The sequence below is a fragment of the Adiantum capillus-veneris genome, chromosome 11, assembly GCF_014529385.1.
Source record: "Adiantum capillus-veneris isolate H3 chromosome 11, ASM1452938v2, whole genome shotgun sequence".
Taxonomy (NCBI): Eukaryota; Viridiplantae; Streptophyta; class Polypodiopsida; order Polypodiales; family Pteridaceae; genus Adiantum; species Adiantum capillus-veneris.
The window spans coordinates 3,092,812-3,117,648 of NC_140941.1; the positions used below are offsets into that span (position 1 = coordinate 3,092,812).

At 45.6% G+C, this 24,837-nt stretch overlaps 1 protein-coding gene across 1 annotated transcript in view; it reads right to left on the minus strand.

Annotated features, from left to right (window-relative positions):
• The window catches only part of LOC147446819 (E3 ubiquitin-protein ligase XBAT33-like), a 44,168-nt gene extending 22,578 nt beyond the window's left edge, over positions 1 to 21,590 (minus strand). The window contains exons 1-3 of the mRNA XM_086522786.1: positions 21,219 to 21,590; positions 21,078 to 21,137; positions 20,872 to 20,943 (exon numbers count right to left, since the gene is read on the minus strand). Of these exons, the coding sequence (XP_086378912.1) occupies positions 20,872 to 20,943; positions 21,078 to 21,137; positions 21,219 to 21,395 (309 nt within the window). The 5' untranslated portion in view covers positions 21,396 to 21,590. The remainder of the gene's footprint in view (positions 1 to 20,871; positions 20,944 to 21,077; positions 21,138 to 21,218) is intronic.
• Positions 21,591 to 24,837: the final 3,247 nt, after the last annotated feature.

A 24,837-nucleotide genomic window follows, 5' to 3' on the forward strand; every position in this document is an offset into this window, starting at 1 on the left:
TCTCTGAGAGTCGCCGAGAGTGTCATCGCAGATAGAGATGCTACGATTTTCGCATTACAACAAGCATTGAAGATTAAGTCAAAGATTATTGACGACTGTAGCACGGATAATGTGTCGTGCTCTCTACAATGGGTGGTCCTCAGTGCAATGTGCGTGACAATCTCACTCAAATAGACTGAACAGAAAGGAAACAATAGACGTCAACAGAGCTCACAAAGACACAACAGCAGACCAGAACATATGACTCAACTATCTCAAAGACTGATACAGACTTTGGCGTGGCAGCACACTCAGCTCCAGCCCAGGACTCACAGGTACAATGGGGGTGTCGAGGCTCAGATGTGCAGGGATGGTGAAGACTTGCTCTGTGTATAGACTCACTCTCTTGAGGACGATGTTGGACCAAAGGTGAAGAAGATAATCCCGATGACCAACCACTACTACTCATATGTACCACCATAAAGAGCTACCAACGGCTCATAAATGTCAGCCATGTGGTGACCTGGCCACGATGTCCACTAGACCAGTCCGTATCTCTGTTGCCACGTGTCACTGCCCAGCCCAGAGAGTCCGTCCAATGTGAACCATCCTAGACCAACTATACTAACTGTGTGTCCTGTGAAAGTGACACTGTAGCCTGCTACAACGACCTAAGAGCACAGCTATCAGGATTTCAAGAGACGCTTTTGTATGGTAATAGGTCTACACAGGTTCCTGTGGGATACAGATGGACTGGGCAGGGACACAAGTCCAGACTCAGGTCCAGACTCCTGCAGGGTATGAGTATGCAGGAGCAGCAGGTCTCTCTCAGCAGTTCTTGGGATTGTACACACAGCCAGGGACACAGGTCCAGACACCTGCAGGGTATGCAGGAGCATCAGCAGGTCCCTCTCAGCAATTCTTGGGATCGTATACGCAACCCCCAGTCCAGTACTATACTTCATCGAGGCCTCAAGGTCAGATACCACAGAGCGTTCCTTGTTGTGACGGTATTGCTGGTGCACACCGCCATGGTTGTGTCACTAGGAGTCCTGAGTACACTTCAGGGCAGGTGCTTCCATCCGCTGTGAAGCAGGTGGCTGCTCCAACCACAGGGAGCCAGTTTGTTCAGAACATAGTCCAACAGACGCAGCGTTACACGATCGATTTGATGGCTCCCCCGAACGTAGAGACTTCCGGTGCGGCAATGGCGACGACACTTTCTCTTGGATGACAGGACCGCACTACTTGCTACTCCTTTCATTGTACATATGGTTACTTTTTGCAGTTTTTCAGGGTTTGGTTCACCGAGACGGTGACCAGTCTTGTGGCGGGCAACCTGTATAGCAAGGCTACAGTGTCACTTCACAGGACAAACAGACAGTTGGACAGTTAGTTACAGTTGGTCTGGTTCACACTGGACGGACCCTCTGGGCTGGGGAGTGACACGTGGCAGGGTACCGACGGTGGTCTAGTGGACATCGTGGCCAGGTCACCACCACCACTCAGTTTGGAGATAGACTTAGCTGACTGGACATTTATGAGCCGTTGGTGGCTCTTTATGGTTGTACATATGAGTAGTCGTTTTGGGCCAATTGCATTATCTTGTACGCAATCGTTTAGAGTGGGTCTATACATAGAGCACGTCTTCACCATCCCTGCACATCTGAGCCTCGACACCCCCATTGTACCTGTGAGTCCTGGGCTGGAGCTGAGTGTGCTGCCACGCCAGAGTCTGTATCAGTCTTTGATCTAGTCGAGTCATATGTTTTGGTCTGTTGTTGCGCTTTGTGAGCTCTGTGATGTCTATTGTTTCCTTTTTGTTCAGTCTGTTTGAGTGAGATTGTCACGCACATTGCACTGAGGACCACCCACTGTAGAGAGCACGACACATTATCCGCGCTACAACAACTTTTCTGGTGTCGTATTTTCTCTCTTTATCTCTCAGTCTCATCACCTTCATTCACAGTGTTTACCACTTTGTCGTGATCATTTGCACTCTCTCACTAAAGGAACGGAAGGCTCTCCCTTTCATAAGTAAAAGGAACCCTTTAGCACAATTCGGAGCACTATCTTGAGCAAAGTTCAACATTCACTTCCGCTGCACCTCTCTCTCTCTCTCTCTCTCTCTCTCTCTCTCTCTCTCTCTCTCTCTCTCTCTCTCTCTCTCTCTCTCTCTCTCTCTCTCTCTCTCTCTCTCTCTCTCTCTCTCTCTCTCTCTCTCTCTCTGTTGCACCTGCGCGTTGACGGTTGACCCACTGCTGCACCTGCGCGCTGACCCACTGAAGAAGCCCACTGCTGCCCACAGACCCCCCCCCCCCTCCCCCCTCCTCCCCGCCCCGCAGGTACAGCAACAGCAGAAGGGACAACAACAGAAAGTACAACAGCAAAAAGTACAGCAGCAGAAGACGGTCCGCCCAAAATCAAAAATCGCAGGCCTTCAGACAGTTGCAGAATTCAAGGAATCTACAGGAATTTCAGTAACTGCAAAAATTCAAATTGCATAAATTACATAAAACGGGGTCTTTTGTTGCTTTGGTCGTATTTCGCAGAAATTGCAGAAAATGCGCCATGTAGGCTTAGTGTGGAACATGTATGCATAATGTGGAAGCACCTATGCGTAGAGACCAATTTTTCCTTGTTTTAGACCGGTCAAACATGAGGAAGCAAAATGATAAGGCCGATCCCTTAGAAGATGCACTTTCAAAATGCAAAGAAGAAATGGTCAAAACCATTAACAATATCAACCGCCAACTATTAGGGACAATAAGAATCTTTGAGGATCGCGTTTCGGCCCAAGAAAGCAAAATCGCGGCAATGGGAGATCGGATGACGGCCCACGACGGAGAGATTGCATCACTCAAGAAGGAGCTCGCCGAGGCACGCTCACGAAACACACTTGAAGAAGGAGAATTGCAACCGTCAGTAATAGAAGAGCTCAACACGATCAAAGAACATGTGCGAGCCATCAAAGAGGGGGAAGAGCAACACAAAGAAATGACGACCTCTTGGGTGGACGTTATCACAAAAACTCAACAGAAGGCAGATGAGGCCGAGAAATGGATTGAGGTTGCCAAGAAGGGGAAAAGCAAGGAAACAACAACGTCCACACCCACCATAATTAACCTGACACTAGAAGAGGAGCAAAGAAGGCGTGTGCGCTCTCTACATGTGAGAATTTGCGGCCTTAAAGACAAAGATAATGTGGACGAAGAGGTAAAAGAACTCATGGCTTTGATGGGGGTTCATGAGCCGATGCACACAAGAGCATGGAGAGTGGGCAACAAGAAAAATGGGAGCAAGGGGGAAACCTCGAAAGAAAGGGCACTCATCCTTCGTTTTTCCTCCATGGAAGCGAAGGACTTTTTGAAGAAGAGACCAACTCTTAAGAAAACGGGCATCTTTCTCGGGGATGATCTTACCCTCTCACAGATCGCTCATATGCAAGAGGTAATGCCAAAGATTAGAGCGGCAAGGGAAAAAGGTAAGATCGCTTTTTATCGAGATGGAAGAGTGGTGATATTGGAGCCACGCTCCACACGACGGTGTGAGACCTATGGGACCACACTCAAAGTTGCTACCTGGAATGGTAATGGATCTATGCGTCTTGACGTGGGTGCTTTTGAGGAGAGTTTTACTGGTAGAGACATCATCTTTCTACTCTGAGATACATCAGGCCCCTGGGCAGTCTATGCCTCACATTAGTGGATACAGATGGGAGACAGTTTGTAGACAGGAGACACGATCAGAGCACAGAAGACGGGGCTCAAGGAGGAGTGGCAGTGTTATTCGGGGAGGAGTTGCAGCCATTGATACATATAGCTCGTAGGGATGCGCAAGCTAGGTACATGTGGGTGAGATTGAGAGCAGAGACTGGTAGATATCTTTACATTGCCATTTGCTACTTTCCTCCGAGTACGTCAGTATATGCACCACTCAGAGGACAGTCCCCCTTTTCTATTTTGGATGATGACATATGGGAATTCTCTAGAGATGGCGACATTATCATTCTAGGGGACTTCAATGCTAGAACTGCCCATCATCAAACGGTATTTTATGATACTTCAGAGGAGATGCTGAGAGAGTTAGATATTGCTGAGACGGGTCTATCCAGAATATCACAAGATGGGGATCATACTGAGTATGGACGGCACTTGATAGACATGGGGACTGCACATGGATTGGCCAGCTTGAATGGCCTACAGAGATTTCCCGATGCGGGACGCTTCACATGCTTTCCACACAGACATGGAGCCAACACAATGGATTATTTCATGGCACAACCGAGCCTCATATCTAGTATGCAGGATCTCATAGTTGGGCCTAGACCTGTGGGGGTGGCAGTGGATCATGCTATTGTGTCGCTGACCATCTCTTTCCAATTCAATGTAGCACACATTCCACGGGTAATAGCCCCTACTCGCTACACCTTCACGCGGGAGACGGATTCTGTATACATAGACGGGATTTACATGTGCCTATCCACTGAGGAGCCCGGGCGACCTCTCGAGAAGCTTACTACCATACTGACACAGACATTACATGATGCAGCAGCAGAGGCATACCCACACACACAGTCTGAGCAGAGACGTCGTTCTGGGAGCATGCCTCAGAACAGCTGGTACAATGAGAAATGCCTTCAGACTAGAGCTAGACTTCAGAGGGAAGTGCTTTTGGGGGACATCACACACAGACAATCACAGATTGACTTTTAACGCCTAGTGCGGCGGAAGAAGAGGGCATTTTTGGCTCGACTAGAGCAGGATTTATACTAGCTATTCTTGAGTCAGGACTCGCGTGAGGCATGGAGACTCTTTCATGAGCAGTCTCCGCCCCTTGCCATTACCTCTACAGAGACCTAGGGTTAGTACGCATCATCTTTGTACACAGTTTCTGGACAGCAAACCCTTCCCGACCCCCCGATCCATGCCCACACACATGTGCCTTTTTCACCATTGAGATGGTGAAGAAGGCCATTGACAGGTTGAGGATTGGGAGAGCATATGATCATGATGGCTTAGTGGCTGAGCATTTCATGCATGCCAGAGATCTACTAGCAGAGCTTCTAGCAGTTATGTTTAACCGTGCCATGTGTGAGGGCTTGCCTGATACTTGGAGCCTGTCTACGATCGTACCTATCTTCAAGTCAGGAGATCCTATGGAACCTAGAAATTATCGCACTATCATGATTGGACACACATTGGCACGGTTGTACGCATCCATTCTTGAGCAGCAACTGAGTAGGTGGGCAGAGAGGGAGGGAATGTGTGTTGTTGGGCAGGCAAGGTTCAGGAGAGGTTTCTCACTCTTGACCATATTTTGACACTCAAGGCCATCATCGAGGAAGGCAGATCCCGTGGGAGACGGACCTATTGTATCTTTGTGGACTTCCGCAAAGCATTTGACACAGTACCCAGAGCTAGATTGATGCGCAGATTACAGGAGATGGGAGTACCCACAGAGCTCATTTGGGGGATCATGGCACTGTACAGATCAGTAGTAGGGTCTGTACGCACCTCAGAGGGCCTATCTACACCGGTTCACTCCACTATTGGGGTGAAGCAAGAATGCATGCTCTCTCCTACTCTATTTGGTATGTATATGGATGAGGTTTCTGACTACATTGAGAGAGATGGTGATAGAGGGGCACCGCTGGTAGGGACATGGATTCCGCTATTGTTATATGCTGATGATATTGTGTTGATCTCTGACTCTCCGGAGGGGATGCAACGTCACTTGGATGCTTTGCATAGGTTTGCCCATGAGAGTGGCTTGTCTGTCAACCTTGGTAAAACCAAGGTCATGGTTTTTAATACCACCCCACAGTGGATCAGGAGGTCAGCGCCCGTATTCACATATGGCCAAGAGACAGTGGAATATACAGATGCTTACACTTACCTTAGGGTAGTTTTTAGTGGACCAGCATTTTCTTTGAGGAGAGCAACAGAGACTAGATTGACCAGAGCCCATTCGGCATTGGGGAGACTGGAGAGGATGTGTTCACAGGTTCAGTTTCAGGAGCCTCGGACGAAGCTCTGGCTCTTTGACACTTTGGTGGCTTCTGTATTGCTCTATGGAGCTGAGATATGGGGGCCTTCATTGGATCATCACAGGAGAGCAGGTCGTACTGATGGATGGGGGGACATGGAGAAGCCTCTGGTCTCTATGATCTCGCGGCTCATTAGAACCAAGGCTTCAGTACCACGTGCCATTGTCCGAGCAGAGCTAGCTGCCCCCCCACTAGTAGTTGAGGCGCTCACCAGATCTGTTTCCTTCCTACACCGCTTGTGGGAACTTCCCAAAGACAGATACGCCCACCTTGCACTTGAGTCCTCTCGACAGTTAGCCAGGCAGGGAGACACAGCATGTTGGTATGGGGAGATGACGTCATGGTTCCAGGCACATGGATTCAGTATAGACAGACTGCCCCCCTTCCAGTACTCACTGGATGCAACCTCTCTGACTCTTACACAGTGCGAGACCACCAGGCTCATCCGCCAGGACCTTATACAGCAAGACACCAGGAGGACATGGATACAGTCAGCACAGGAGCTGGGCACGAAGATGGCTTTCTACAGAGAGCATCTTCTCCAGCTTACGGCGAACGGTTTTGTGACGAGGCCCAAATACATGGACACCCACCTGTCTCATGGGATACGGTGTGCCATTGGCCAGATACGCACATCCTCACACCAACTGCAGATCGAGACCGGGAGATACAGCGGAGTGCCAGCAGAGGACAGGACATGCACCTTGTGTGACATGGAGCCTGAGACAGAGTTACACTACACATGCCACTGCCCCGTCTACTACGAGATACGAGGCCGCTTCCACTTCTTGTTCAGAGAGGGCTTTGGACCACTCTCCAAAGTCATGAGGTACGAGGTTCAGAGATGCCTGGGTTTGTTCCTGCTCGAGTTGCACAGACACAGAGAGAGCCTGATGAGAGGAGAGGTTAGCCAGTCTCAGAGACACATCACAGACTTCTTTAGAGCAGAAACTGGACACCCAGAGGAGCTACTATTACAACAGATCTTGTCACCTCACACCAGAGGCACATTGATCGATCGAGCGGCTGAGCAGGGGAGATCCAGACGCCCACGATTGCAGAGGACTACACAGCATCGACGGAGGCTACATCAGAGGATTCGGATCACTTTGGCCCGACATGCACGACGCTCGGTCAGACTACTGTCCATGGAGGAGATTGATGAGATCCGCCAACGACCGATGCTGGATTTCTTGTGACTTGTGATTTAGCTATCCCAGCTAGCTGCTTAGTTCACACCTACCAGTTTAGGATCCCATAGTACTTTTATTTTATCATTTTGTCATTTCATTTTGTTACTCTGACTTTGTATCAGATTCACCAAATTGTAACGCTTTGGTCTCATAGGTCATTTTGGCCTTTTGCAGACGTTAATATAACATTTCATTTCATTTTCATTTCTCTCTCTCTCTCTCTCTCTCTCTCTCTCTCTCTCTCTCTCTCTCTCTCTCTCTCTCTCTCTCTCTCTCTCTCTCTCTCTCTCTCTCTCTCTCTCTCTCTCTCTCTCTCTCTCTCTCTCTCTCTCTCTCTCAAGAGTGGTAGATTGGTTATGCCATTTCCCTCTTGACTAACAGGTCTTGAGTTCAACTCTCCTCATCGGCTAGATCTTTAAGGTCTCTTGGAATAGTTTCCTACGACGTTAAAACTCTCTTCTTTTCGGGTGTGTGCGGGTGTGCGTGTTAATAAAAAGAGGAAAATGGTAAAACCTTTCTATCACCCAAGTGTGGTAGATTGGTTATGCCATTTCCCTCTTGACTAACAGGTCTTAAGTTCAACTCTCCTCGTCAGCTAGATCTTTAAGGTCTCTTGGGATAGTTTCCTACAACGTTACAACTCTCTTCTTCTCGGGTGTGTGTGTGGGTGTGGGTGTGCGCACTAATAAAAAGAGGAAAATGGTATAACCTTTCTATCACCCAAGTGTGGTAGATTGGTTATGCCATTTCCCTCTTGACTAACAGGTCTTGAGTTCACCTCTCCTCGTCAGCTAGATCTTTAAGGTCTCTTGGGATAGTTTCCTACAACGTTAATACTCTCTTCTTCTTCTTCTTCTTCTTCTTCTTCTTCTTCTTCTTCTTCTTCTTCTTCTTCTCTCTCTCTCTCTCTCTCTCTCTCTCTCTCTCTCTCTCTCTCTCTCTCTCTCTCTCTCTCTCTCTCTCTCTCTCTCTCTCTCTCTCTCTCTCTCTCTCTCTCTCTCTCATATATATATTTGGAGTTTGTCCACGATCGTACCTATCTTCAAGTCAAGGGACCCTATAGACCTTGGGAATTACCCCACTATCATGATTGGACACACATTGGCACAATTGTACGCATCCATCCTTGAGCAGCAGTTGAGTAGATGGGCAGAGAGGGGGTGTACGGGGAGCAGGACGGGCGGGTCTCAAAAGAGGTTTCTCTACTCTTGATCATATTTTGACACTCAGAGCCAATAAATTATTGAGGAGGGAAGATCACGTGGGAGACGGCTCTATTGTTGCTTTGTGGACTTCCGCAAAGCTTTCAATACAATGCCCAGAGCTAGATTGATGCGCAAACTGCATGAGATGGGGGTTCCCAAAGAGTTGATTTGGGGGATCATGGCTCTATAGAAATCAGTGGTGGGCCATGTACGCACTCCAAAAGGGATTTCTGATTTGGTTCACTCCACTATTGAGGTGAAACAAGGTTGCCCGGTATCTCCTACACTATTTGGCATGTATGTGGATAAGGTTGTTGACTACATTGAGAGGGATGGTGATAGAGGAGCACACTTGGCATGGAAATGGATCCCACTCTTGTTATATGCTCATGATATTGTGTTGATTTCCGACTCACCGGAGCGGATGCAACGTCATTTAGATGCTTTGTACACATTTGCCCATGATAGTGGACTGTCTATTAACCTAGGCAAAACCAAGGTTATGGTGTTTAACACCACACCACAGTGGGTCAAGAGGTCAGCACCCACTTCTACATATGGCCAGGAGACGGTGGAGTGTACAGATGCATACACCTATCTTGGTGTAGTCTCCAATGGACCGGCGTTTTCATTGAGAGCATCAAAGACTAGATTGACGAGAGCTTATGCAGCCTTGGGAGGATTGGAGAAGATGTGTTTGCAGGTTCAATTTCACGACCCTCGAACAAAGCTGTAGAGCCATCTAGGCCACCACACAGAAAGTTGCGCACTAGGCGCTTCAACCGTGCCATGACACCAAAGTGGAGTCGTGCCAGATATGGTGAACCAAGTCGTTGCAAGAAGAACCTGATTGACCACAAGCGATCTGCCTGCCAAGGACGAATGCAATAAAGACCAATGGCAAAGTTTCCCCCTGATAGACTAAAGAACTGGCTCAAACCGTTGCTCAACTAATACATCAATGCCGACATGAAAACCCAAGTATCTGCAAGTCTATCCTCTCGGTTAGCCAAGTGAAATTATCCTGGACACCCGCGGAAAGTCCTCATCAACACCTACAAGAAAGCCAAAAGATTTGTACCAGTTGATGAGTGCACCACTTGCCAAGCAAAAGGTAGCAAGAAAATCACATAGATTGTCCAAAGAGTGTGTGTGTGTGTGTGTGTGTGTGTGTGTGTGTGTGTGTGTGTGTGTGTCGTAGCGTACAAGGAGCATAGTGTCATCCGCGTACTCCTTATCTATCAGGTGCAGTGTCACGTGACACATCCAACCCGATGTGTCCGTGGACAAGCTACAGCATGATCAGGGTTCAGTTCAGTCAATTCAGTCTAGAATAGGAAGTGATCTGGCACTTTTGTGAGTGTTCGCAGACCGTGCATGTTCAGACACTTAGATTAGATGCATATCCTCTGGTTGCACACAGCATGACCATCAAATTCCCATCAGATCCCATCAGTAGCATTTTTACAGTGAATTTTGACATTTTTCACTTATTATTTTTAAGTGACTTTTGTTGGAAAGTAGGTAGGGCAATTTTGCTAAGTTAATATATAAGCAAACCAGAGTTGGCACTTTCTGGAGAAGAGACAGCAGGAGCACTCGCTCGACAGGCAACCTCTCAGCAGAATCCAAGAGGCCTAGCGTTTTCTGCATCAGCAGGACAGCCCTAGCGTTTTTCGTCTACAAGACCAGCCTTGGCGATTTGTGCACAGCAGATCAGCCCTGGCATCAACACGACACAACAGATCAGCCTAGCATTTTGCATTTGCAGGACATCCGGCGACGGGAGAAGACAATTGCAGCCCTAGCGTTTTTTATTTTCATCACAACCTCAGTGTTTTTGCAGATCATCGCGACGGAACATCAAGAACCACCAACGTTTTCAGTTTTCAGCCCTTAGACATCGCAGATCAAGTCACGAACCTCGCAGCTCTCACCTTCCCGCAGCAGTTCCTCGCCGCACGGTCAGTTCCGCAAGGTTTACAGTTTCAGCCCGGAAAACGCAGATTTCAGCATCCGCGTTTTCAGTGCATCGTCGTCATCGACATCGTCACCGACATAGAGTCAGAATTCAGCAGATACAAGATTTGCAGATTTCAGCCCTTAGAATTTCCAGATTTCACCCCGTCTTGTCGTCGTCGACATCGTCGGCAAGTCCAAGCATTGTAGAGATTTGTGCAATCATAAGTAGACCACTCTCGCCATAGAGAGTGGGGCCTTCGGAGGAGGGTTTTACGTCTCTGGTGTCTTATTCTCTTCTCTATCTCTCAGTCTCATGCACTTCCATTCACTGTGTCCATTCACTTTGTTTGTGTCCATTGCACTCTCTCTCTCTAAAGAAACGGAAGGCTCTCCCTTCCGTAAGTAAAAGGAACCCTTGAGCACAATTCGGAGCACTCATCTTGAGCAAAGTTCAAACATTCATTCCGCTGCACCTTACATTGGTATTAGAGCTTTGGCAGTGTTCTGTATCACTCAAGGTAAGAACCACAAGAACCACAGAATTTTTCTTGCTTGTTGTGGTCGCATGTAACCCAAGATCTCTTGGGCATGTCGAATCCTAATCGTGTTCTTGAAGAGTGACAAGAAACCCAAGAAAGAAGGGCTTGTCCAACCTCCCCTTGTGCCTCTTTTCACTCATTGAGAGCGGACCGTGCACTTAGCGGCCGGCCAATCGACGTGAGGTGGGAAAAAGCAACCTTGGTGTGAGCGCAAGGCCCGTGGGAAAGAGCAGAACTCGGGTGAAGAGAAGATCATTCTCTAACACAGATTGCAAGCGAAAGAAGAACCTCAAGACCCTCAAGAACCTCCAGATCCGCAAGAACCTCAAGAACTCAAGAACCCCAAGAACCAAGACTCCCAAGAACCCAAGTTCCTCATGAACTTAAGAACCCAAGACCACAAGAACCCTCGACTTCAGTGGATGGTCATCACTCGAAGCGGAATGGATACTTCGCTTGGAGGTGATGAGCATGAGAGAGGCGAAGAAGAATTTTCCCCACCAGGAGGTTTTTCCAACCCTCCCCCTTCCCCATCTACGCCAAGGATTGCACTAACTCCTATGGAGGAGTTGGAGCAATTGTTTATGGAAAGACAGGTAGAACGCGAAGAAAGAAAAGCAGAAAGAGAAGCAGAAAGAAAGACCTACGAAGAACGAAGGGCAGCCATAGATCATGAATACGAAGAAGGAATGGCAACCATAGAGCGTGAGCACGAGCAAGCACGCTTGGAAGCCAAAGAAAAACAAGCAGAATTTGATCACGAGAACAAAGCAAGAAAAGACAAGAGCGACCAATACATGAAAGAGTTCTTGCGACTCTTTTTAATTGTGTAGGCACCGTTTGAACAAAATCAGGAAAAGGAGACTCTCTCCGTCTCTTCTTCTCTAAAGCATAACACACATGCTTTGCATGATGATTTGAATGATGATGATGAGCACGATGATTTGCACGATCAAGATGTGATTTCTCACAAGCATGATGATCACGATGTGATTTCTCACGAGCATGATGAATTGCATGAAGATGATGTGATTGTTCACAAGGATGATGGTTTAGTGGATACTTTTTCTAGTGAAGCTAACCTCATTGCAGATTTTATCAATCACGAAGAACCGATCTTGGCTCACGAGCCTCGGTCCAAAGAACCCCCTCAGAAAGAACCAATCTTGGCTCTTGAGTCGAGATCCAAAGAACCGCCACAGGAAGTACTATGTGTTTGCATGATTAGTCATCACGCATTGTACGAGTGTTTCATTCGTGATCGTTTCCTATATTTTAATCAGCGTCTTTATGTGATCCCTTTTCCTAGGCATGACATATTGTACGTTGAGCACGTTTCACTCATGAATGAGCACGGATGTATGCGGATTATTCATGGAAAGCTGAAAAGTATGCATTCAAGGGAGTCACATTCCCTCTCTTCCTTGGCACGACACAGTCGTAGAAAGAGCACAAGAAAGTATGAGCACCAAGCGTCGGCATTTCCATTGTGTTTTGCCACAGTTGATTGATATAGATCAGAAAGACAAGATTCGATCTCATTGTTTGCGTGTGTGTGGTGAACGGTTTGGCACTCCGTCTATTTGTTCATCCACATTTCAGGCACAGTCTTTGAGGAAGACGAGTTTTTTTCCAATCACTTTACATGGAATAGGTATGTTCATGGTTTTGTGTTGGAAGTGGTTTCAGGAATTTTCAGACATGGAGATTCTTGAAGAAGGAAGAAGCATGACTCTAGACGAAGTTGAAGCATGGAAGGAGCTCCAGAAGACTTTGTTTCGCTTTCGGCGCGGCCCAAAGAAGCAAGCTTTGCAGACCTTTATGAAGTTCAAGTATCGCACGACCCACACATCAGAGTGGGCCGACGAAGAGTCCTTTCGAGGATTCCGGATGTTGTTGGCGATCTCCCTCGACGCCATACAGTTCGGTACCAGTACCTCACTTTGAAAAGGAGGGGATGTCACGTGACACATCCAACTCTATGTGTTCGTGGACAAGCTACAGCATGATCACGGTGGTTCAGTTCAGTCAAGTCAGTATAGAATAGGGAGTGATCTAGCACTTTTGTGAGTCTGTTCGCAGACCGTGCATGTCCAGACACTTAGATTAGATGCATATCCTTTGGTTGCACACAGCATGACCATCAAATTCCCATCAGATCCCATCAGTAGCATTTTTACAGTGCATAGGCCTATTTTCCCTATTTTTGACATTTTTCACTTATTAATTTTAAGTGACTTTTGTTGGAAAGTAGGTAGGGCAATTTTGCTAAGTTAATATATAAGCAAACCAGAGTTACCACTTTCTGGAGAAGAGGCAGCAGGAGCACTCGCTCGACAAGCAACTTCTCAACAGACCCCAAGAGGCCTAGCGTTTTCTGCATCAACAGGACAGCCCTAGCGTTTTTCATCTACAAGACCAGCCTTGGCGATTTGTGCCCAGCAGATCAGCCCGGCGTCAACATGACACAGCAGATCAGCCCGGCGTTTTGCATTTGCAGGACATCCGGCGACTGCAGAAGACAATGCAACCCTAGCGTTTTTTATTTGCATCACAACCTCAGCGTTTTTGTAGATCATCGCGACGGAACATCAAGAACCACCAACGTTTTCAGTTTTCAGCCCTTAGACATCGCAGATCAAGTCACGAACCTCGCAAATCTCACCTTCCCAACAGTTCCTTGCCGCACGGTCAGTTCCACAAGGTTTACAGTTTCAGCCCGGAAAACGCAGATTTCAGCATCTGTGTTTTCAGCGCGTCGTCGTCGCATCGTCGTCATCAACATCGTCACCGATATAGAGTTAGAATTCAGCAGATATAAGATTTGCAGATTTCAGCCCGTCTCGTCGTCGTCCTCATCGTCGTCGACATCGTCGGCAAGTCCAAGCATTGTAGAGATTTGTGCAATCATAAGTAGACCACTCTCGCCATAGAGAGTGGGGCCTTCGGAGGAGGGTTTTACAACGTCTCTGGTGTCGTATTCTCTTCTCTATCTCTCAGTCTCATGCACTTCCATTCACTGTGTCCATTCACTTTGTTTGTGTCCATTGCACTCTCTCTCTAAAAAAATGGAAGGCTCTCCCTTCCGTAAGTAAAAGGAACCCTTGAGCACAGTTCGGAGCACTCATCTTGAGCAAAGTTCAAACATTAATTCCGCTGCACATTACATGCAGCAGAATTGAAATGGTGAAGATCTAGGTTTTACATCTCCACAAATCTTTTACTTATTTTCCTTGCCTTAGTGATTGCTTTAGCTTAAATGATGGTTCCTTTTACTTTTCCCTCAAGAGAGGGAATGAGAGAGTGCGGTAGAGATGTGTAGAGCGAGAAAAAGAGAGAGAAGTGTCCCGACTCCCAACCAACCCTCTCAAGGGCCCCCCACACCGTTGTTGACGTGATATTTGCTTTTGATTGCGTAAATGGAATGCACACACAATGCAATACCTCAAGTGCAAGCTCCACTAGCTTGAATGATGATTGTTGTTGGGGTAACTTCTCAAGACCAGAGGCACCTCCGGGGCGAATTTGATGCACCTTTGGATCCTTCTCGATATGGGATTGTGGATGGTCACCAAGGGGTAGATGTGGGATTGATTTGCACTCCCGATGTGAGAGGAACGAAGGGCTGTAAACGCAAATCTCGACGATGCCAATGATGGATAGCAATGGAGCATTGGATGCCACGGAGGGAACGGCCGAGGAGAGGCTCAATGGGTTGCCGAAGTACCGAACCGCATCCATGAGGCTAGCGCTTGCGGATCTTGCACATCTCCCGGGAGGGGATGGGCTGAAAACAGAAAATGATGGCTGATCTACAAGGGGGTGGCTAGCGCTATGGCTGAATCGACAAAATGCTTGTTCCTCCTGCCAAAACGTTGGCGCTAGAAAGCTGAAGACGCTAGCGCTGAAATCTGCAAAACGTAGGGCAGCTTTGCTTCTTTTGCTAGTGCTCTGCAATCTGAGATGGAATGCTCAACTGAGTGCCCCCTATAAACTGAAATCTGAGTTATAAACTCCTTTAGGCTTAGGTAGGGCAAACTATCCACCACAACCAACAAAATAAATCATAAACATGATTTATTGACACTCCTATCTATGAAGAAGGGAAAAACTAGGGAAAAACTGGCTCTGGAAGTCGATGAAGCATGTCCGCATGGCACAGAGAGCCATGTGCACGTGACATTATCCAACAAATTGCGAGCCATCCATAGGCATAGCTAGGCCTTTCAACTATGGTGTCTTGCAATGCACATGGCCTTGGCAAAAAAAAAAAGGAAGAACTAAGCTGTCCTGCTGGACTGAACAGGACAATAGGAAAATTCCGTCCAATGTGGACTTTGATTGTGACAGCACTTGAAGCAATATAATGCAGCTACTCCTCTAATCCACTATAAGGGGAAACCCATCCTCTATATAGTGCCCTCCCAGAAACACCAATCTACTCTATCATAAGCCTTCTCAAAGTCTACCTACCCAGTCTAGGTACCTTCATTGATTTTTGTTTTTATGTTCCCCAAACACCTAGAGTCACACATGGATGTAACCTTTTGGTCTCATAGGTCATTTTGGCCTTTTGAAGACGTTGATATAACATTTCATTTCATTTCTCTAATCGACAAATAAACAAAGCACGGAGATAGCTGCCTCTTCAAGACTCCTATGATAGGCTTGGATATCCAAACAAGAAATCATTGGCACTCTTTCTTGTTAGACTTACACTACTCTGCTGCTTCACAGGTCTAGGGCATACTCGTACGGCTAGTATGTCTCTTGGCTGGCTACCCATAGTCTAGGTTTCTCTTGGTCCGGCCCCTTGAGTTTGGGGCAGGTCGCCCACTTTTGTCCCGGCGCCCACATATATTTTTATATACCATTTTTTTGTTGGGTCGTGGGGATTTTTATCAGGCCTTGCCCTACCTCCCCTTGGGCACCTATTTATAGGGCCAAGGGGGTACCCACTTCCACATCTCATCTCACAGAGATCACATCATCTGTTGTATTGAGGTTCTCTTGCTTTGATAGTCCGTGGGGGGTTGATCGCCCCTTTCCTACACATTGCGTTTGTGGTCTACCATCTCTCTTTCTCCTCTCCTCTCTCACGCTTCCGTGCACGCGCACTCTCACATGGTATCAGCAGCTTAGGCTTTCCATGGCCTCGGACAGCACATCTCCGCATCAGATTCTCCTCCCAAGATCAGCATAACCAGTGTTTTCATGCAAATTCTGCCAGCATTTTGCAAACAACCAGGCGCGCGAGATCAGGTCAGTGTTTTTGCATCAGGCAGCTAGCGCTTCACTTCTGGGATCATTTCATCGCCAAAAACCTCCTTTTGCTCCATCTGCGTTTTTCTGCCAGATATGCCTTTTTGAGTTTTCAGCCCATTTTCGGCGGTTTTATTGGTCACTTTGTGTCATTGACACTTTCCACAAGTTGCTGGGCACCTAGGGTACCCATCAAGCATTTGTTTTTTCAGCAAACAAAAGGTTTTTGGTGCCAAAAAGTGCAACAAAATTGGACTTCAAATTGACCTGCGTTTTTGCAGCAGGAGGGCAGCGCTCAGCTTCTGGACCGCGGATCTTGCCACCACCTACCCGGCCATGGCATCCGGTGCCTTGCCGGCGAAGTTCCTCTTCAAATCTACAGATTTCAGCCATACATACCTTGCTGTTTTCTCTGTTTACTCTGTTTTCAGCCCATCTGTGGTAGTGACAGTGATTCACCACCCTTCCCTACACCCTCTGCACCGCTCCGGACCCTGCTGGGAGCGTTCGAGCACGTTGAAAATCGCTGGATAGCAGCGTTTTCATCACCTCGCAGTTGTGTTTTTTGGTGGACAGCAGACACATGGCTTGCATTTTCACAGAGGATGAAGTTACCTCCTGCCAGGACACCATCCGACGGTGGTCCATGCGGTCTCTTAGTGATTGCTGCAGTACACGGTATCTTCGACATCGACTTGATCATCTACGGGCGTACGATCCTTGGGAGATCCATTCATTCCAGCCATGATTCGACAATTGCACACTCCAAAGGGGGTGGTGACTTGTGGTTTGCAATGGACACACCTATGCACTCATCAGAGGAGTTCACACGAGATATGGCCATGCTCATGGCATATGGGATTCGGACATTCCCCAAAGAGGACACCACCATCTTGGGTGGACAGACACTTGCCACTTGACCTCGACAAGTCAGATCACTTGCTTACACGTTAGGAGCATCTACATGGACTTAGGAAGAGGATCTGGGATCTCTTCTTGAACAGATTCATTGCTTGGATCTACAGACTAGAGTGCCCTTCAGTTCTTTGGACTCTCTTGAAGAGTTTACCCACGAGATGCGGGAGATCAGGCATCCTGCAACTACATCCGGAGTCACCCCAAGCTTGGCTTGGATGGTAGTGTAGTTGCTCCTCTACACTCCTGATCATTTGGATTGCTACCTTCAAAGTTTCTTCCACTCGCCCTCGGTAACCTTACAACAGACTTATCCCCCAACCTGGGCAGTAGGCCACTCCCAGCTCATTCACATTGAGAGCCACACTGAGATGCGGTTTGGTGGCGTTGTTTGGTTGACACTGGAGTATTGGAGGCAGGAGATACAAGCAAGAAAACGCAGACTGCTCAGTCTGGCTTCCCTTCTTCATACAGGATGATTACCATGCAGACAGCTTGGTCTGACCACACCTCTTCTCAGAGGCCCTTCACAACGCAAACTGTTGAGTCTGGCTTTCCCCTCATCTTGGATTACCCTACCTACTGACAGGACACCATTCGGTGGTGGACTGTGCGGCCTCCCTGGAGTTTTTCACACCTTAGCCACCTAGCCACACTCGGTTACAGGTTCATGCATTAACAGGCTTCCGATCATTCTCATGACGGTTCCTGGGCTTCTCCATTTTCTCCAGATGGTTTGACTACAAACACCACAGATCCTATTGGGCAGGACATTTGCAGGTCTATTGGCACTTCTTTCACGACAAGGATTTGTTTTCACACTCAGTTCGGGAGCACTTTACCACGGAGATTTCTTGGCGGTCAGGACACCCCATACTGCTGCTACACTCATGAAGTATTGTTCTTCAGTGGACATTGCAGCAAACATCTTCATCATTTGCCTCACATCTTCAGCTTCATGCGGTTTGTTCAGCATCCGGTGCTGAGAGGGGGTGTTAGACTTACACCACTCTGCTGCTTCACAGGTCTAGGGCATACTTGTACGGCTAGTATGTCTCTAGGCTGGCCACCCAAGTCTAGGTTTCTCCTGGTCCGGCCGCCCGAGTTTGGGGCCGGCCGTCCACTTTTGTCCGGAGCCCACATATATGTCCATATATCATTTTTTTGTTGGGTCGTGGGGATTTTTATCAGGCCTTGCCTACCTCCCCTTGGGCACCTATTTATAGGAACAAGGGGGTACCCACTTCCACATATCTCATCTCACAGAGATCACATCATCTATTGTATTGAGGTTCTCTTGCTTTGGGAGTCAATGGGGGGCTGATCGCCCCCTTTCCTACAGATTGCGTTTGTGGTCTACTGTCTCTCTCTCTCCTCCTCTCTCATGCTTCCGCACACGCGCGCACTCACATTTCTACAACTGGTGGGACTATCTATGGAGTAGTTTTAACACTCTGTTCGGGTCCTATCACTTGGAGCAATCCTTTCCTTTGTAGAGACTAACTACAGCAGTTTCCTACACTGCTTGTGACGGCATCTTACTACGAGATCTCTTGGCAATTGGGATTCCCCATAATGCATCTACGCTCATGGAGTATTTTCCTTCTGCATCTACACTCCTGGAGTATTGTGCTTCAACCGGCATCACAACAAACATCTTCGTTGTTGGCACACATCCTCGGCTTTGACTGTTTGATCAGTATAACGTGCTAAGAGTGGGTGTTTAGAGTATTCACCTTCACCTTGGTCTATAGTTGTCAAGTGCATATCTAACTCTATGTGCATGTGGACAAGCTAACTCCTATCTCTAGGGTTTAGGATAGCCTAGGAAGTGTTCTAGCACCCTTGTGAAGCTGTACATTGGACATGCATGTTCCTTTAGCGTAGTTGCATACCCTTTGATTGCACATGAGCACCACCAATGTCTACAGGGTGGAAGTGTTTCCACACACTAGTATTAGTACCGGCCTAGGTAGTTAACTGCATGTAAAGGACAGTAAGCACCTCTTATAATGAGTTATTAACTTATTGTCAAGTGCAGCCAGCATATTTAGAAGTTGTGGCGGCTCTTGCAGACACTACTCAACCCAGCCTCTCTAACCTATCCTCTCCAACCAAGTTAGGACCCTGCAGTATGAGTACCCAGTAGCACTAGTGTTTTCCTCTCCATGCACCACCATCAGCTTTTCCCACCCATCAACCCGTCGCTAGCTTCAATAGCGGAATTAGACTAGCATTTTCAGTTTTTAGCCCTTAGCCTCCTAGATCCAAGCATCTACCACCAGATCCCATCAGCACTTCAACATCTAGGACCATTTTATCAACATTTGTGCAATCTAAAGCAAATACCTCTCTTGCGATAGAGAGGGGGTCCGGTGTTAGTCTTCTTTCTCTCTTCACTCAGAATCTTCAGTCACAATATCCTTCTCTCTTCTCTCTCGTTTATTGCACATCTCTCTCATGAAGTAAAAGGAACCTTGAATATGCATTGAGCACTCATCTTGAGTTAATACCATAAATCACTTCCACTACACATTACAATAGCACAGCTAGTGCCTCCCCAGGATGACATCTCATCCTTCTATGGATGCCATCAAATATCATTCAAATCATTTCTTATCTTTATATTGGCCAAACCAAATATTGAGGTGTTCTTGAACTAGAATTGAATTGGTAGTCAACCCCTCAAAAGCAGATCCAGATGTAACTGGAAATGTCGAATTCCCAAATGGAATCCAACACTTCATGTGTAGAGTGGAAAATGGATGGAGAGAGAAAAGAGTACTAGCAATCCCCTCGAAGAATCGGCGAGCAAGCTATCACCTGGCAACTCCACACCACTCCCGCAGAAGATCTAGTGGCCGGTATACCACCATGCCTCCCTTATCTTGTCTTGGTTCATACCAAAACGCAACAAGAAATCAGCCCCTAGTTTGATCACTTTTCGACGTGCAATCACAACAAAAATTACATGGGGACAAGTGAACTTTCATGTTGCACTATCCCCTTAAGTTTCATAAAGTTTTGTGCATCAAAAATAGTTATGCCCAAAACAGCTCGTTAGCCCTATATTTTGCCAATTTCCACTAAACATGGGAGATTCGGTACGGTGGAGAAATGCCCATATCATACAATTACAACGTACTCCTGATCGTATCGTACGGCCGTACGATACAACACACCTTATGATATTGATGGTTATTAAGAGTTTTTTAAAAACACCCCGTACGAATCTAAGCTATACGATATAACTTGTTATACACTCAATATTCCCGAAAGAAACCATAGCACCCAATCACAACATAGCAACCACCCAACTTAGCTCCCACTCTCTTTCATGTGAAACAAGGAGTTGGGGCACTAGGGAAGAGTCCCTTCGTGTATGCACACTATGGTCATTGCAAGTTCAAGAGTCTAAGCATCATACATTACTTAATTGCTCGGCTTTTATCAAATTCAAGCTTGCTTCCCTCACATTTTCAGCCGGATCACATCCTACATATAACTTCTTTTTCCTACTCACTTCGGGGATTCTCAATTCCCACCCTTATATCCACAGTCTCAAGCATCAAGAGTCTCCACATACAGCTTGTAGCATGTTTCATTTGGTCCCATAGGTTATATTTGACCTTCAAGGACAATACATCAATTACAAATTTTTTGCAAAATGTCTAGCATCATACGAATGTTTCCATGCAATTCCAATCTTGCTGAGAAGGAAACAAAGAAACACTTCTTAAGTGTTGTGGGGCACAAAAGTTGCATACGTTTCCTTTGTAAAGAAGTAATGTTTGAACAACTTCCCAATGTCCATAGCGACAAGCTTGCATCAGAGCAGTCTGCAAATAAACATTAATTCTCAGTGATGATCATGGCTTGATAGTGCAAGGAGCAACATGATTCTCAGTATTATGTAAGCTGAATTGGTAAATTGTGTGGCAAATACAAGGCAATTATGTGCACAAATGTATACCTGACCACAGTAATTCCGGATGTTTACATCAGCGCCGTGCTCTAACAGCAGGTTTACTATCTGGAAATACAAACTCAACATTAAGACAAATTATTTATTAATAGAAAACATCAAGGAATGAGAAGAGCCATAAGCCTGCACCTCATTATGGCCCTTGGCTGCTGCAAAATGGAGGGGAGAATTTAGAGCCCCAAAAGTGGAGTATCTTGCCAGCAATGGGTTGAACTCCAGCAAAGCACGAGCTTCAACGAGGTCCCCATCTCGAGCTGCAGAAACTAGTCTCTCCCCAGATGCTGAGCATCCGAACGAGTTACCCATAAGGAGCTACAGAAGGGTAAGGAGCAATAGCAAGCATTGGAGGGCAGGATCACCAATGGCAAAACGCAGCCGGGTAAGAATCGATATGGAACAGGAAATGCTAGCAGAGATCGGGCAGGGACGGGGAAGACGTAGCTTGAAAGCTGAAACTAATGATCCATCTCGCGATTAGAAGTCCATAGCTTTCTGTGTCACCATAACCTCTAAAGCCGCATTACCAGCAGTGCGATGTTACAGTGAGTCATTTGAAAATGGGGCTCTTTTTCAAATGGGCTCCTTCCCAAATTATGGCGGCCCGTTATTAATTAGCGGATGGGGAAGAGGACAATATGGTACGCACTGCTATTTTAAACAAGGTACTCCGAGTGGTCATGTTGGCCTGCTAAGAAAGGGCTAAATTGTGGATGAAATTGACGAGAGGGGACTGTTAGGCAAATAGGGGAATAGTTTGACCAAAAGGTAAAGTTTGTTTCCGTAGTGATTGTGGCCAAGTTTCTAAGCGTCCAAATGTGGTCTAGTGTCGAACTATACGTAGTTATCTTTTGTGATATATTTTGTTTTGAATAGAAAAACAATAGAATTTTGTGAGTGTAATGTACTTTGAGTTTGTGAGGTTTGCCTCAACATTTAAGTCACATAGAAGGATAGTTGGTTGGTGTAGATCAATAGGTGTAAGGACTAATGATAAAGCTTGTAGTAATGGCAACAATGGCATTGAAGGTTCGAGGTACAAAGTGAATGTAGTTTTAGAATTGAAAGTTCTAGCTTTGAAATTTGCTTTTATTATTTAGTAGAAACAATTTTTTAATGTTGTATTGAACTATGGGTGTGCAAGAAAAAAAAAAGTGAGACTCCAAAAGGACTAGATGATGATATGTGATTGTGATTAGGTAAGTAGATGTTATTGTGTGGTTGTATTATTATTTCTTGTAATTATAGTACATGTGAAGCCATCAAGCTAGTAATCAACTATATTATGGTAATTAATATTAAATGAAACAATGTTTAAAAATTAAATGATGTTGAGGTATTGGTGAAAAATTATGTTGTACATGGATTCACTTTGCTTCCCATATCACATGGAAATTCTCTTCTAGAACAATGTTTTCTACTTTAAAGTGATCACATTGTTGCTATTGTAACAAGTAGAGGTGAGTGGGGGTACGAATATGAAAGAGGGACATTTAGAATAGTCCATGATTTTGTATTTTATTTGAGTTAAAAGCTAAGGTATTTAATGTCGAGCTTTGGGCACGATGGATTGTTTGGATAGTTACCGATTGAATAGGGAATTAATTTCTTGTGATAGTGTTTAGGGAGTTCTTTCACATTTGAACTATTTTTCCAATTGGTGTTCAAAGTTGGTCTACTCATGTGTTGAACAGGTTTCAATAAGCAAATCTTACATCTTGGCCATTTTTGCCCTATCAAATTGTAACAATAGTATGTGTTTCTTAGGATTGTTTGTGAATCCTCTGAAAATGCCATTTGCTTCATTGACAAGGCCACTTTAAGACCTAGTTTGAAGTGGAGGGTAGTGTGGAGTCCTCCTATTAATTTTGGATCATGGGATATTTGAATAGTTTTATTACAAGATTTTGATTTTGTGTTATATGCATGGAAAGTTATAGATATGCCATTTTGTGGTTTGAAATACAAAATCATTATGTGAATCTTTTTCCTTTCTTTGCATAAAATAGATCGGAGGTTATGTTTGGTTGAGGTAAAGGATGTAGGTAACATGAGTTCATGTCATGAATAGTATGATTTGCAGTACGTATTCCATCTGGTATGTTTATGAAGGCTTGATCAATTTGTCTCATAATTGTTGTTAGTTTATAACATATCAAAGTTTTGATGCTAATAAGAGGGTGTAATAAATTTTCTCAACTAATCAAGACTTTTACTAAGAATACATAAATCTCAAACTGCACTAGCTTGACATAGATCTCCATATAAAATTACATTTAGCCCACCAAAAGGTTTATTGTATTTTTTGTTTATGGTGCGCAAACAAGAATATGCCACTATGAAGACATTGTTTCCGATTAGAGATACTTCATCGAAAAAATTGGAGCTCTTTTTGTACGTGCTATATAGCACAAATCACATTGGACTATAAAAGACTTGTTATGCAAAAATTTGTAGTGCAAGAAATTCTACACAAAAAGATGAAATTTCCTGTACATTTGCTATCGTAGTGGAAATGGAAGCCAAAACAAGCCCAAATCAATATTCTCCCAAAGCATTTGTTGACTTGTTGGTGCTTGCTAAAGCTCATCGAAATTGAAGAAAGTGAGCATGGGGATGCTGGCGAACGCAACATGCTATAATACCAATTGTTGGAGTTTAGGGTTGTAAGAATGCACACACAACTTGGAGATGGAGCAGAAGCTCAAGGCACACAAAAGACAATGTATTACTAAGTGTACGAATACAAAATAAGATAGCCCTAGAGTAATGGGCATATATACAATGCACAAGGGAAAAAAACATGCCTCAATATCCTAAGTGCGTTCACACACGTCACTACCATATACATGGTTACAATGCAGGGTGCTAGGAAATTTTCCAAATTGCAAGGCAATCCAAAGCACAAGCCGATACATGGTGTGAAGTATTAAAAGGGTAGACAACATTCGAAGGCTCCTCCTTTGAAGGGTTTGCCTACAACATCGGATTGGTAATACCCAAAAAAAACGCACGGCAACCAAAGTCAATGAATGGGAAGCAAGGCTTCTACCCCATGCAAGAGCATGCAAAGAGCCATGCAATTCTCGATGAAGGCAAGGAGCTATAAAGCTCGACCAAGCCTTAAGTAGAGGGGGCAACTCAAGTTTGATAGAAGACGATTCTATGTAGAATGTGTGTCAAGCAAGGCAAGGCCATACACATCCATGCAAGGCAAGGCATGCCAGTTGGTGGACTTAACTCCACACAATAAGGTTTTTATGTACACTTTCATTGCAACACTCAAGGACAACATCGACCAACTTACGACCGATTATTTGGTTGATGATCGACAAGATTGATTCTAATTAAGGTATGTGAGGCATGCACAATAGTGCAACAAGGTTTCTGATTGGCATTTATTCTGCCCTATGGATATGGATATCTTCTTATAGGCATTTATTCTGCCATAATGGACGAACAATGGAATGAGCTGGTCAATTTTGACAACTATTCTAGGTTAATATGATAAGATCACATGTATAACTGGAATTAGATCATCTCAAACTTCAGGTACCACCACAGGAACCGGATAAAGACTAAAATGAAAATAAAAGAAAAAGAAAATGGGATTGATATGTATGCAGATACTGGAAATTGTACAATTGGCACCAGATAAAGCTACTAGGAATCTCAATGATGCTTAGAGCAAATGCTCAATGATTACAAAAGGGGTAAGCTCTAGATTATGGAATGGCTAGCTCACAAAATG